We start from the raw sequence: 13,531 nt of genomic DNA, 5'->3' as shown, positions 1-13,531 counted from the left end.
CATGTGCGCAGGTGAACATACGTACATGTAAATTAAAAACGAATTATTTTAGGGAGCGGAGAGATGTCCCAGCAATTAAAAACACTCACTGCTCTTCCAGAGGGCCAGAGTCCAGTTCCCAGCACCGTGACTCACAGCTGCCTGTAAGTCCAGCTCCAGGGGATCCAATGCCTCTGGTCTTCTCAGGCACGTGTACCCACCCATGTGCACATATCCACAGACACAGACATGTACACTGAATTAAAAGCACTCTTTAAAACAGTCATTTGTACTTATAAAATTCATTAGTTCATTTACTGTCAACAATCTCAGCTTTATTATCCACAGAATTAAAGACAATCAAGACACACAGATCAAACTTACTGTTGGCTTCCGTATCTGACCTTTAGAATTATTTTTACCACCTGACAAAGTCAGACCTTCCAGATTATATAAAATAAAGTAAAAAGCACATATGTTCTCTACAGGAATTTGTCAATTTCTCTTCTTAAAGTTCTTTCCAAGGCCTTGTTTTGGTTCTGAATCTTACCCTCTTCTTCCTTAGTTTCCTTATTGCTAGTTGGAAAGCAAACTGATACACAAGCATGCAGAATGTTCCGATTCCCATCACATCTGTGGCTGATGAAGGTCTGCAGCATCTGTAGGTTCTGCTCTAAAACAACTGCTTGTTCAAGATTCATGAGATACTGTCGGCAGGCCTCATAGTCACAACGAAGAATATGCTGCATTAAGGTTTGTTTCTGTACTCAGGCAAAAGAGGGGGAAAAAAAAACTTCAATGAAATGAATAGCAAACATGTCCAACATTGCAGACATCAAAAATGCCTCATGGCCACTATAATGTAATCAAATCTTCAAATAAGTAGAAATTGATTGCAAATGGCCTGGCAAAAGTGGCTGAATTCATCTGTATTCTAGAAGGATAGTGTGTAGGTGACAACTAAAAAGAGTAGAAACTTTCTGTGAAACATGCTTAAGTAAATGTTTTCAATTTTCAAAACTACCTCAACTTTGCAGCTAATGGGAAACCAGTCATACAGCTAGAACTGAATGGGCTTGCCTGGGGTATGATAAACTCACCATGTTTAGTGACACCCTGGTATTTACTCAAGCTCTCAAATTAGAACACTGACAATACTGTCAGCCAATTAAACAAAGGATGTACATTTTATTCCAACTTACTTCTTCTCACCTCATGGTTGTAAGTTACACTTCGGGCCCAGGAGAAGGCTCAGTAGATCAAAAGCACTTGCCACCAAGTCTGACCACCTGAGCTCAATCAATCCCCAATGCCCACATGGTGAAAAGAACCAACTCCCATAAGCTGTCCTCTGACTTCCACATGGACCTCCCAGTACCACGCCCCAATCATGTACACACAATAATAAAGGTGTCTATTTATGGTGTGCTACATGGAACACAAAACTTTGAACTCTTTAGGAATTGTGATAGGGTGTAATTTCCAAAATAGAAAATAGATCTAACTATCAAAGACATAACAGTGCTCCAACGTGTGCACAGAAAATATCATTAGCTGTCTCATAGCACAAAGAAGTACTTCAGAGGTAGAGAATTTGGCTCAGCAGGTAAAAGCACATGATGCTCTTGCAGAGAACCCAGATTCAGTTCCCAGTACCCACAGCCCTCTGCAATTCCAGTTCCAGGGGATCTGACATTCTGCTTTGGCCTCCTCAGGCACCAGGAATCCACACACTGCACAAACATGCCTGTAAACACTCGTATACATATAAAAACAAATCTTTTAAACAAACAAACACAAAAACAGTACCAAGTAAAAAACTAAAGAGAGGGAACATTGAATAGAATAGAAAGCACTTGTTTTATCTTAAAAAGCAAGCTCATTATTTGTAACTTTTACTAGAAACAAGCAGATATCTATGGGAATACAGAGGGTCAAGGACAAGGACAATCTGCCAGGAAACGGCCTCAATAAAGTCTTCCTCCCCCAACTTTATGGGGAAGAAGGGCCACTGTCCACATGAGAACGTAAATCGTAAAAGTACTTGGGACAGGTGAGAAAGGCTGCTTTCACTGTGGAATTAACTACCACTCAGGGCAAACTTCTGCCACAATGCTCACAAGTCTCTCCAAAACCCAAAGCACAGCACTTGAGCAACACACACTTTTTCATTTTGTTAATACACTGCTATGATACACAGTGTACTAGTCACTTGGTTGGCATCAGCAACTCTACAGGGGTTTTCATCCTCAACCTGCTAGACCTAACATGGCCTCACACTATCAGCACCATGCTTAGCTATGCTGCCCTAGAGCAATAAGCACAGGGAATTAAAAACAAAAAACAAATAAATCTGTAGCTCTGCTCATGCCACATTCAAATCACTGCATTTTGTTCTATCTCTTAGTTTTCTGGCTTAGGTTTTTCTTTTTCCTTCTCCATTGTCCACATGGATGTGTGACAGACGCCCCTCAAGGTCACACGTCTAACCCTGACTTCCTAAATGTCTTTAGATGCTCCTCCATAAACAGCAGCTTCTTTTCGGAACCCTCTGGGCTGTGACAGCTCAGCAGTCCAAGGTGCTTTGTCGTGGAATCCTGACAACTCTAGCTCCACCTCTAGATCCCAAGTAAGAAGAGAGCCAACGCCACAAAGCTTTGAGTGCCGACATCCAAATGTGCTCCATGGCACACACAGACAGACACAAAAACAAACAAATAAATAATTTTGAATCAACAACAACAAAAAAGAAACAAGACCTTTTGCTTTCTTTCTGAATTTGATCTCTTGCATTTAGCCATCAGCAAATTTTGCTGATTCTACTTGCAAAATGAAATCTAAGCTATATCCAGAACCGTATCACCTTTTAGCCACAATTCTGCCTTCTGGTCAAGTCACCAAGCTGCCCAACACAGCCCCTTTTCAACACCTCCTAACCCCATCTCTCCATCCCCCTTTGCCTAAATCCACCTCAGCTAAAACTGCGGAGTCTGGTGAAATCCCCTCCACTTCTACAGCCAACAGCCATTTCACCGTAGCAACCTCATCTCTACCTTTACTCCAGCTGTTCTTATCGCCACCACAAACACATCACTCACAGCTCTCCCCTGACTGTTGTGACAGAGGTCACAAGCTTTTCAGTTTCTACTTCCTTCAGGTCTATCAAATCTGTCCCTCTTTCCCATTTTCAAGAGTTCAAGTTTGCTTTGTATCTAATTGGACTATACACTAGCCTTTATCTGACTCTTTTAACATCTCTTTTCTGTCCATTCTTCCCTAAAACCCCAATAGTTTGTTACTAATCTTTGAAATAAAAATGCTGTTCACCACCTCAAAATTCTTCTATTGGTATTCAGTTCAGGAACCTCAGGCAAGGACACAAGCCACCCTGTGTCCCCCTCTCCAGGGTGACCACCTGCTACTCTACCCAATACAATTCTCACCTCTTGGCTAAATGTGTTTTTCTAGCATTAATGAGAGTCTTAAAGATGACGCCTGGTACCACAGACAGCAATCCTCTCTCGTGTCGCTCACAGATACCACTTCCTCAAAAGTCTTCTATACAGTCAGTCTGATTTTTATCCCTGACCTCTGTGCTATCCCAACAGCATATATGCCTTTATTTTTTAAACAAAATTATAACATAATCACTGACTTTTCTTGTCTCTGTTCTATTAATAAACTATTTGCTCTTATAGGGAAGGGACAAGAATTTTCAAGATATCAGTATTTCTTCTGAATTAAAATGCCGAGTCTATTTTCCAAAGTTAAATTACCTCTACAGCCATGATGATAATAGCAGCTTTCTTTTTAATTGTTGAATTAGCAGGAAGATTTATTAAAGAATGCACACCCATCCCAAGACTGCTAATTGGTGGAAGATCAAGCCAGTCAGGATCCCTGATTCCTCCCATGCAATCTTTGGCCATTGGGTAGATAGTACCATTTCCATCTCGAAGAATAATAGGAGATTCCTACAATGAATGAAAAATAATAATGCTTGATCCCAATCAAAAATAATTATACAAACCTACTGTGACTATGCTTGCCAAAATTCTAAGTACTTAGGAGGGTGAGCAGGAGTTCAAATTCAGCCTAAGGTAGAGATCCTTATCAAATCCTCCTCTCAAAAAAAAGGAAGGGAAAAAAAGGGGTGAGAGTCAATATTGACTTTACAATATGTGTATTTATTTTCAAATAAACTACTCTCATAACAGAATTTGCTCAATATTTTTAACTCTCTAATGGGCAAAACCTAAGTGGCACAAGATGCCAGTCTTGTATCTGCTCTTATAAAGTAAAATGGACTCTTACCTGTCCAGCAGTGAAAATAGCTACATTCCTCTCATTCTGACCAAGAAAAGCAGTGCTGCTTGTTGGGAAATTATTTTCTTGTTCGGCTTTTCCTGTAGCAAGATCAAAAATACAGTACCGTACCCAGTTTCCTGTCTTCAAAACAGCGTGCACACCTTTCAAAGACACATAAATGAAAAGAAAAATTGGCATCTATAAATTTTTACCTCTCCAACAACAGTTGTGAATAAATCAGGCACATTTAACCTATTATGCTACATGTCGGGGCAAGAAGTCACCAAACAACTTCATTCCGTTCCCAGATGCAGCAGGTGTAAGGTGGAAAGACTTGAGCCCTCACCTTTGGAGTCCACATTCACTGCTAGGATTTCAGTCTTCTCTGGTATGCACAGCTTTTTGGGGGTCCTCTGAAAACAGTCAGGAACTTTCGGTGTGCCACCAGTTTTGACAACCTGCCAACGACAAAGGGAATTCTGCTCTCCCTGTAACCAACTGAGTTTGTGAGTCCTCGCGGAGTGCACTGAGAAGCCCTGCAGATACCTGCAGTTCATCAATTCTAAGGAGTCTGCAGTCCTGCAGGAGCGAAGAAGGGTCAGCATCCGGGCCAGAGCTGTTCGGACAGTTCGTGTTACTGGATGTTCCTGGAAACTTTACAGCAACATAGGCACCGTCCACCTTCAGCACCTGGAAACAAGAGGCAGATACAATGGGGAACCATTAAAAACAGTTCCCATGAAATTAACATGCAAATTCTGCTTTCCAAACTGACTTACTGCTAAATACTAAAGACACTTCAGTCCTTAGAAGTACATATCCTCAATGAGCACTACGTTGTTACATTAACCTGAGCCTGCTGGCACATCCACATTCAAGACTAAAAGAGCCACTGCTGACCATGATCACGAGTGCAAGCATCTCCTGACCAGACCTCTCAGCTTCCTTCTCTATGGCTCTCAGCAGCATACGTGATAGAACGTTCTTTGTTTCCTTTGTCATGTATCCTAGGCTGGTCTTCACTATGCAGCTAAGTGGGACCTTGACTAATTTCTGGATCCTTCTGCCTCTACCTCCCAAGGGATGAGATTACAGATACACCCAGCCTAGCCCTTTTTGCATCCATGTAGGTCAGCAGCCCAGAAAATTGCAAAGCTCTTCAAATGGGATTAGCATGACTGAAGACATGGCATATTATTATTGTTGTTGTTGTTTTATTTAATAAGTTTAAATTTCCAGATAGGTAACTTGTGGCCATACTGCTGTCAAACTGGGGATGGGGTCATATGCAGACAGACAAGTCAGGACATTTGAATCTCAACTCTTCTACTTAATACTTACGAGTTTACACCAGTGTGAACTCAAGTGACGCGGAAGTTAATGACAAAGCCTTCCTAAGAAAGGCCTGTAGAAAGTGTCCATATTGGTTATCATCCATTTCCATCATGTACAGATGAAAACCAAAGGTCATCCAATTTTAGAAAACTACCAAAAAGAGATTAAAAAAAACCTCCTCACTTTGCAGATTTTCTCTACTTGTAGGAATATTTAAAATATGGACCAAGGACAAAAGGATCAATTAATAGCATTCAAGCAAATGGCTTCTATTTACTTGGCTTCTTAGAAGGAAAATCTTCAGGGGGAAAAGAGGAGAAAACACAAAGTGGTTCATACAGAGCAATGCTTAATGTTACAAGTTATCTCCGTCTGCAGTCTCACAGCTCCAGTAATGACTGTATCCAAAGCAGTTTATCGGGGCAGCAGAAATGGCTTAGCAGCCGAGAGCACATGCTTCATAATCATAAGGACCAGTGCATATGTAACACAGTAAGCATCCTGCAAGGGCCTGGAACTCTAGTTCCAAGGGATTCAGCACACAGGCACACACACACACACACTTGTACACACTCATGTGAGTATACACACACACACCTCACAAATAATATTATTTAAAAAAAATAGTAATGTATCTCTCTTCAACTTTTTTGTACATGTAAAATTATCCCAAATTAACCTAAAAACAAAACATCACCCTCCAATGCTCAAGGCATATGTGATGGCTATTCTTGGTGGTCAAAACTTGACTGCATCTGGAGTTAACTGAAACTCAAGGGGCTGGGTACACGTGTGAGGAATTTTTTCTTAATTAAATCACTTTAAGTGGGAAGACCAACTTTTAATCTGGATCTTAGAACTGAGGAGCTGCCCCTGTAATCCAGATCTTTTGAGGGAGGAAAAGCCACCTTTAATATGAGATACACCTTCTGCTAGCAGCCTACATAAAGGCTAGGGAAGAACAAAGTGCTCTCACTGGCAGGCTCTTTGCCTTCCCTGGCATTAGAACCCACTTCCTCACAGGAGTCCAGTGCAGACCTGCTAGGAGCCAGCCTCATGGACTGAACAACTACTGAATTCTTGACCTTCTGTTGGTTGATAGCCATTGCTGGATTAGTTGGACCACAGGCTGTAAGCCATTATAATAAATCCTGTGTGTGTGTGTGTGTGTGTGTGTGTGTGTGTGTGTGTGTGTGTGTGTGTGTGTGTGTGTGTTCTGTTCCCCTAGAGAGCCTTGACTAATACAGCACAGCATCATCTCTTCACCGTCAGTGACACAAAATTGAGACTAAAGGAACCCTGGAAGGAGACAATCTAAAGGTTGCCTTGAAGAAAGGGGTCCAGACACGAACCATCAACATCCTCAGGTAACTAAAACGAGGCAGTCAGTAACTAACTCTCATCTGTACTCAACGAACCTTGCCGACAGGAACATTCTTGACATCCTCAACAAAAACAACTTCCCGTAGAGACCACTGCTCTTCGTTCACCTTTTCCTCTTCCTTCGGGGCAGGAGTTGATCGACGTCGTTCTTAGACAACAACAAAACGTTAAGTACCAAAAAGAAACAAAAAAAAAAATCTTTACAGAGTCCATCTAAGCACACCAGTAATGATGTTTGTACAGGAACGCAGAAACCCCGCCCCCCACGTCAAATAAAGAAGGGCTACAATTGGTTATTGCCTAACTATACTAACATCACTACAAACTGAGATGGGCCGAAATGTGGGCATGCCAACATTTAAAAAGGACTATCTGCTACGTTCTTCTTAAAACCACCATATAACTTCAAAGTGTGCCTTTCAAGGAGCTTAAAATCCAAGGCACAGTTCTAAGCCTAGCTTTAAAATTCTATAAATCCTAAGCAAAAGTTGAAATCATGTCATAACCAATATACAAAATAAAGAGTCTCAAAAAGACGGGGACACAAAGTGTGTAGTGGGGCATCTCCTCTGACGACTACAAAGAACCCGACCTATCTGTAACTCCGACTGTCAAACACGACTGAGACAATGAACTCTAGGTCCTGTCTTTCCACGTCAACAGTCGCACAGCAGTAACAACACAGCAAGGGAGCACACAGTACCTATACAAAGGGTTTTCAACGTTAGTGTGCTGACAAGTCAGACAAACAGCACCTGGCTGCTGAGGCCTGCACGGTGCCCTGAGACTCACTGTAGGGCACTGGGGGTACCCTGCTGTCTGCTGAGGCCTGCACGGTGCCCGTGACTCACTGTAGGGCACTGGGGGTACCCTGCTGTCTGCTGAGGCCTGCACGGTGCCCGTGACTCACTGTAGGGCACTGGGGGTACCCTGCTGTCTGCTGAGGCCTGCACGGTGCCCTGAGACTCACTGTAGGGCACTGGGGGTACCCTGCTGTCTGCTGAGGCCTGCACGGTGCCCTGAGACTCACTGTACGGCATTGACGCGCTGCTGGCAATGGAGGAGGCGTCACTACAGGTGGAAGCCGGGGATGGCGGAGGACCCATTTCCGTCTTGACAGGCTCCTGCTTACTCTCGGGCCTAAAGTGAGAAAATCACTCTCCTTATAACTAGGAATAAAACAGAACCTTTCAAACAATTTATTGAAACAAGTTTATAAGGGAGGGGAAAGTCTTATTCAATGGCCATAGTCTTAAAATAAGTTTTAGGCCAAATCTCAATGTAATTAGGAGGCCCACCTACTTAAAAAAAAAAAAAAAACATTAAAATTATAAATCTTAAGTATTAGTGCTGCAGCTAGAGTTTTCCTGCCTGGCCCACAGTCAGGACAAATCTTTGTCACCCGCCAGTCCCACAGCCGCTCAGACCCAACCAAGTAAACACAGAGACTTATATTGCTTACAAACCGTATGTATGGCCGTGGCAGGCTTCTTGCTAACTGTTCTTGTAGCTTAAATTAGGCCATTTCTATAAATCTATATATACCCTGCCACATGGCTCGTGGCTTACCAGCATCTTCACATGCTGCTTGTCATCGTGGAGGCTGGCAGTGTCTCTCCACCTTCCTGTTCTTTCTTTTCTCCTCTCTGTTAGTCCCACCTATACTTCCTGCCTAGCCACTGACCAATCAGTGTTTTATTTATTGACCAATCAGAGCAACACATGTGCCATACAGAACATCCCACAGCATAGTGCGATAGGTTTAATTTCTTAAAAGAGCATATTTTTAGCTTACTGACAAACCCCTGTGCTTCTGAGTTTCACCATGCACTTGTAACATCAGAAAAAAAGATATCACAAGTTAATGAATTTATAATCATTATATCAGAATTTTGAACAGCTGTATATATGGTATGAGCACATCATTTTCCCAATGTACCAAAATTTAGCAAAAAGAAACCACTCCTCCACGTTATAATAATGATGACAGCACATCAGGGTAAAGGCTCCATAACAAATTTACCGCATAGGAGAAAAGTGAATATTGGCCTAACAGTCAGGTGGACCATGTTAGAGCTATGTAACACCTGGAAAGAACACAAGCTAATGACTCACCCTACCTACCCCACCCACCCCACCCACCCCACCCACCCCACAAAAGGCATCAAGAAAGAACACTGCCGTGTCGTTCTGACCACCATCAAAACCCGTATGTAATTTAGGGCTGGAGGGTGGCCCAGCCGTTGAGAGTGCTTACTGCCCTTCTGGAGGACCTGGCTTGGCTTTCACACACGCAGCAAGCAAAGCACTCGTACAAATAATCAAATGTTTTAAGGAAGAAACTGTCACGTACAAAGAAAGTTCAGCAATTTACCCATTTCTGTGTGTCCATGCACACAGCAAAGAGTTGAGACATACAGAAGCCCCAGGACTCACTTTGTTTCAATGGTTTTGCTGGCTTTTTCCATACTTTTCAGACTCTCTGGAGACCGCAGTTGAAATCTACAGCTATCATTCATATTCCAAACTGACTCCATTAAGACACCAACTTTAGGAATTCCAGCACTGATTGAAAATGCCACTGCTCCAGCATGATAAAGAGGATTATTTCTTAAGCACACCTAGCAAACAAAAGAAATCACAAGCAGGATGATGTACAAACAATGACAATCAGTTCATATGTATGCAAAAGTGGGTGGGCTTCCTGTGTTTTCCAACATGAGCTGACACTCAACAAGGGCCTATCACTGTACCCTTCTCGTCCAATCATCTGTTCCCACTTCTAATGAACAGTGACATCAGCATGTCTGCTAGCAACGCGTCGTTAAAGCTCACACAGCCAGTGTCAGCCGTTCCACTGAAGGAAAAGTCAACAGAAAGGCAGGAGAAACTGAAAACAGCACAGCACTTCAAACTAAACTGTGAAGAAGAAACTAGACTTTTCTTCCTTTCATGCCACTGTGAGCGGTTTCTTCCTGAATTCTGACGTTCATAGGCTCTAATACATGTCTCTATGGATGTTTCCCTCGGAAGGGCCGTTCACCAGCCAGAAGACTCAGTGGGCACTGTAATCTTTTCACTTTAAAAGGAGCAGGGTGTGGCAGCTCAGGCCTACAACCCCAGCACTCAGAAGGCTTAGGTAGAAGAAGTGCCTCAGCAAAGCCAGAGTAAGATTCCTAAATAAACAAACAAACAAACAAACAAAAGAGTTTAAACAAGCTCAGGTGTCCATAACCTATACCTTTCTCCATGTCAGCTAAAGGACAGGACATACTAAAGGACACTGGAGAACTAAGGCTGTGCTCTGCAGCTCCAAATCACCAGAGGCTTTGTGGACTTGTGTGCTGAAAGCTGGCCTCCAAAGGGACACTGTCAAACAAACCACAATGGTGGCTTCGTTCTCCCGGAGAACAAGTACGTATCCTCAACTACAGTTTCAGGCATAAATCAATAGTCTCAAAAGCAAACTTTCAGGAGAACTAATCTGGATACCATCTTCCACCGCAGGCCAAACCAGCCACTACGGGGTATGTTCCTACCACCCCCTTACACCTCTCTTCCCAACATTTAATAACTGTACCTACCGACAGTCATAGAAAAAACGTTTCAGGCCAGGCATGGTGGTGCATCCTCTCAATCCTAGCACACAGGAGGAACAGGCAGGAGCATCTCCGAGGTTTAAGGCCAACATAGCTTATACATAGCAAGTTGCAAGCCAAGCTCCAGGGCAGTCGGAGCTTCAAGGAGAAACCCCCATCTCAAAAATTATTAAAGCTCCCCACAAACTTCCCTTAATAAACTCCAACTTTGCTTCACTTTAAAAAAATAAAATGTACCAGGCAGTGGTGGCACGCACCTTTAATCCCAGCACTTGAGAGGCAAAGGCGGGTAGAACTATTTTAGTTCTTAGTATCTTCTCCTTCATTCAAATTGCTAGGCTCTAGCTGAGGCATTCAGAGATTATCCACTGATTAAAGAATGAAAGGAACATGGGGCCTGCAGGAGACCCTACACTTTGAAAATCACTTTCTAATGCCCCATCATAGAGCCCTGAAGCACCAATCTGTAGAAATGCAAGGATGGGACACAACCTCTTCCTGACAATAGCCTACCCACAGAGCAGTCTTCCAACCTGCTCCACTCTCAGACTCCCCTGGGCTGTCAATCACTAGGACAACCTCAACCAACATTCCTGGAAGGGTCACTCCAGGCTCTTCACTGAAAAAGTACTACACAGTTCTAACAGCCAGGGTAATACAGGAACTCAGCTCTACAGGAAAACCACATACAGACAGACACGAGACTAGAATCCACAATGACGGCTGCAAGAAAAATGACATGGCTACGAGATATGGACACATGCTACTAGAACCCAGAATATTCAAGTAACACTCAACTATAAAAATGCTGGTTAAGAGGAACTGCTCAGCAAAGGAGAGGGTGATTTCTTTAAGAGAAATGACGCCATTTACCTCAGCTGGCTTAATTCTAACCACTTACCTGAGTTCCAACAGTGATGTTTGGCATGGAGGAAATACCAGCACTGGATTTAGGCTTTTTATTTTTTGCTCTAGCTTTCTCTAACATTTTCTTCCTTTGACTAAAAGGGACAACACCCCTGAAAGGAAAACCACAGACTGGTCAAGAAAGCAGCAAAGCCCATTAAATAAATCTACAACTATTTTGCCATTCAAGCCTTGCTGGTACACTGCTTCTGCAAATGTCTGATCTCAGAATAGTATTCCTCTGCAACTACTTCCAGCTTCACGGTCTTCGTAACTTTATTAAGAAATAACTGGATCCAGTTTTACTAAAGCTTTAGGATTAAATTCTACAGAAAAAAGCCAGGCAGCAGTGGTGCACGCCTTTAATCCCAGCACTCGGGAGGCAGAGCCAGGCGGATCTCTGTGAGTTCGAGGCCAGCCTGGTCTACAGACTGAGATCCAGGACAGGCACAAAACTACATAGAGAAACCCTGTCTCGAAAAACAAAACAAAACAACAACAACAAAATCTACAGAAAATAAAACCAATATTCTTTTACAAATAACTTTTTCTTACAAATAATTACTTTTGATGATCTAAATTTACTGGTATCCCCCTGAAAATACAACAAAGAATAAACTTTGAACCTTATTAACTATAGTTATATAATATAAATGAAGAAAAAATTCATGCAATGAAAATTTAAAATAACATATGTCCCATAATTTGCAACTGTGTAAAAGTAAAGTACATGTGTACATACAGAAGAAAGGATTAAAACTACCTGAAAATACTAGCTGTAGCCGACTCATAGTAGGAGTCTGTGTGATTTATTTTGCTTTGTGCTCTCAGGATGTCTAATAACATGGTTGCCAAGGATACATTGTATAAATTTATTCTCAGTCTGTTAATGCAACTGCTCTGAAGGGAAATTTGTGTCTCTACAATGACCTCAAGGTGATACTCTTCTCTTCAAAACTGCTTTCTATGTAATGAGAACCCTGTGAAAGATACTTACCACCAATATAAATTATTCTCCAGCTGGGCACAGGTATAAAGGGCACAGCAATGTAAAGAAACTATCCGTTCTCCTTGAAGTTCAGAGTAAGTCTGCGCCGTGTGCTCTAACTTAGAAGCCACGGAACTTAAAGTCTCATCCACCCATGTAGCAACCTAAGGAAGATAATAGTAGAGGCTTAAGTAAAAGAAGTCTCTTTCCAAAAGAACCGTGGTCATCAACACTACTGTAAGGCCTAATGTCTTCTATCAACTCCAGGTCTAAAATGTTTGGAGGTTCAATACAACAAAAGTAAGTGCTTCAGAAAAGCTTCCTGGAGGCGGGGAGATGGCTCAGGGATTAATAAGAGTACTTGTTGCTCCTGCAGCAAGGTTCAGTTCCCTCCACCCACATGGAGGCTCACAGTCATCTACAACTGCAGTGCCAGGAGATCCGGCACCCTCCTCTCACCACCCTGGCCCCGGGCATGCACATGGTAAACCATCACATGTGCAAGCAAGCAAAACACCCACCATACATATGAAAAAAATGCAAAGCTTCCCAATTAAAACTCAAACACTTTCTTCACATGTAAATCAAACCCCTACCATTTCTAAGGCACTAACCAAGCCTAAACACGTTCCTCTTTGGGAGCTGGGAGAGTGAGACAAGTTCTCACCAGTCTAGGCTGACCTCAAACTTGAGATCTTCCAGCCTCTAACTACTGGAAGTTGGAAGATCCCCAACTACTAGAAGTACAGTCATAGGCCACCAGACTGTTGCTCTAAGAATTTGTAATAGAATTCAATACCTTTAAAGTCATGCTGATCATCTAAAATGTAATGCCAGTCTCCAGCCACACCACCCTAACATGCCTAACCTCATCTGAAGTGTAATGATGCCAGTCTCCAGCCACACCACCCTAACATGCCTAACCTCATCTGAAGTGGAACATCAACACGTTCAATCAATCTTTTATAGCCTCTTAAGCCCTTTCTCCTGTCTCTTAGCACTTTCCTCTCTAGCTTTTCATGGGTACTTTCTT

At 42.5% G+C, this 13,531-nt stretch overlaps 1 protein-coding gene across 4 annotated transcripts in view; it reads right to left on the bottom strand.

The window, feature by feature from the left end:
• The window catches only part of Ubr5 (ubiquitin protein ligase E3 component n-recognin 5), a 114,585-nt gene that overhangs the window by 43,366 nt on the left and 57,688 nt on the right, over window positions 1-13,531 (bottom strand). For all 4 annotated transcript variants that reach the window (XM_076555868.1, XM_076555866.1, XM_076555865.1 and 1 more), the window contains exons 12-21: window positions 12,508-12,662; window positions 11,506-11,623; window positions 9,442-9,626; window positions 8,036-8,145; window positions 7,041-7,153; window positions 4,834-4,977; window positions 4,634-4,745; window positions 4,294-4,448; window positions 3,756-3,953; window positions 530-740 (exon numbers count right to left, since the gene is read on the bottom strand). In XM_076555868.1, the coding sequence (XP_076411983.1) occupies window positions 530-740; window positions 3,756-3,953; window positions 4,294-4,448; window positions 4,634-4,745; window positions 4,834-4,977; window positions 7,041-7,153; window positions 8,036-8,145; window positions 9,442-9,626; window positions 11,506-11,623; window positions 12,508-12,662 (1,501 nt within the window). The remainder of the gene's footprint in view (window positions 1-529; window positions 741-3,755; window positions 3,954-4,293; window positions 4,449-4,633; window positions 4,746-4,833; window positions 4,978-7,040; window positions 7,154-8,035; window positions 8,146-9,441; window positions 9,627-11,505; window positions 11,624-12,507; window positions 12,663-13,531) is intronic.

The sequence above is a fragment of the Peromyscus maniculatus genome, chromosome 20 (genome assembly GCF_049852395.1).
Source record: "Peromyscus maniculatus bairdii isolate BWxNUB_F1_BW_parent chromosome 20, HU_Pman_BW_mat_3.1, whole genome shotgun sequence".
Lineage (NCBI taxonomy): Eukaryota > Metazoa > Chordata > Mammalia > Rodentia > Cricetidae > Peromyscus > Peromyscus maniculatus.
This window is presented reverse-complemented; position numbering and strand designations above follow the sequence as displayed.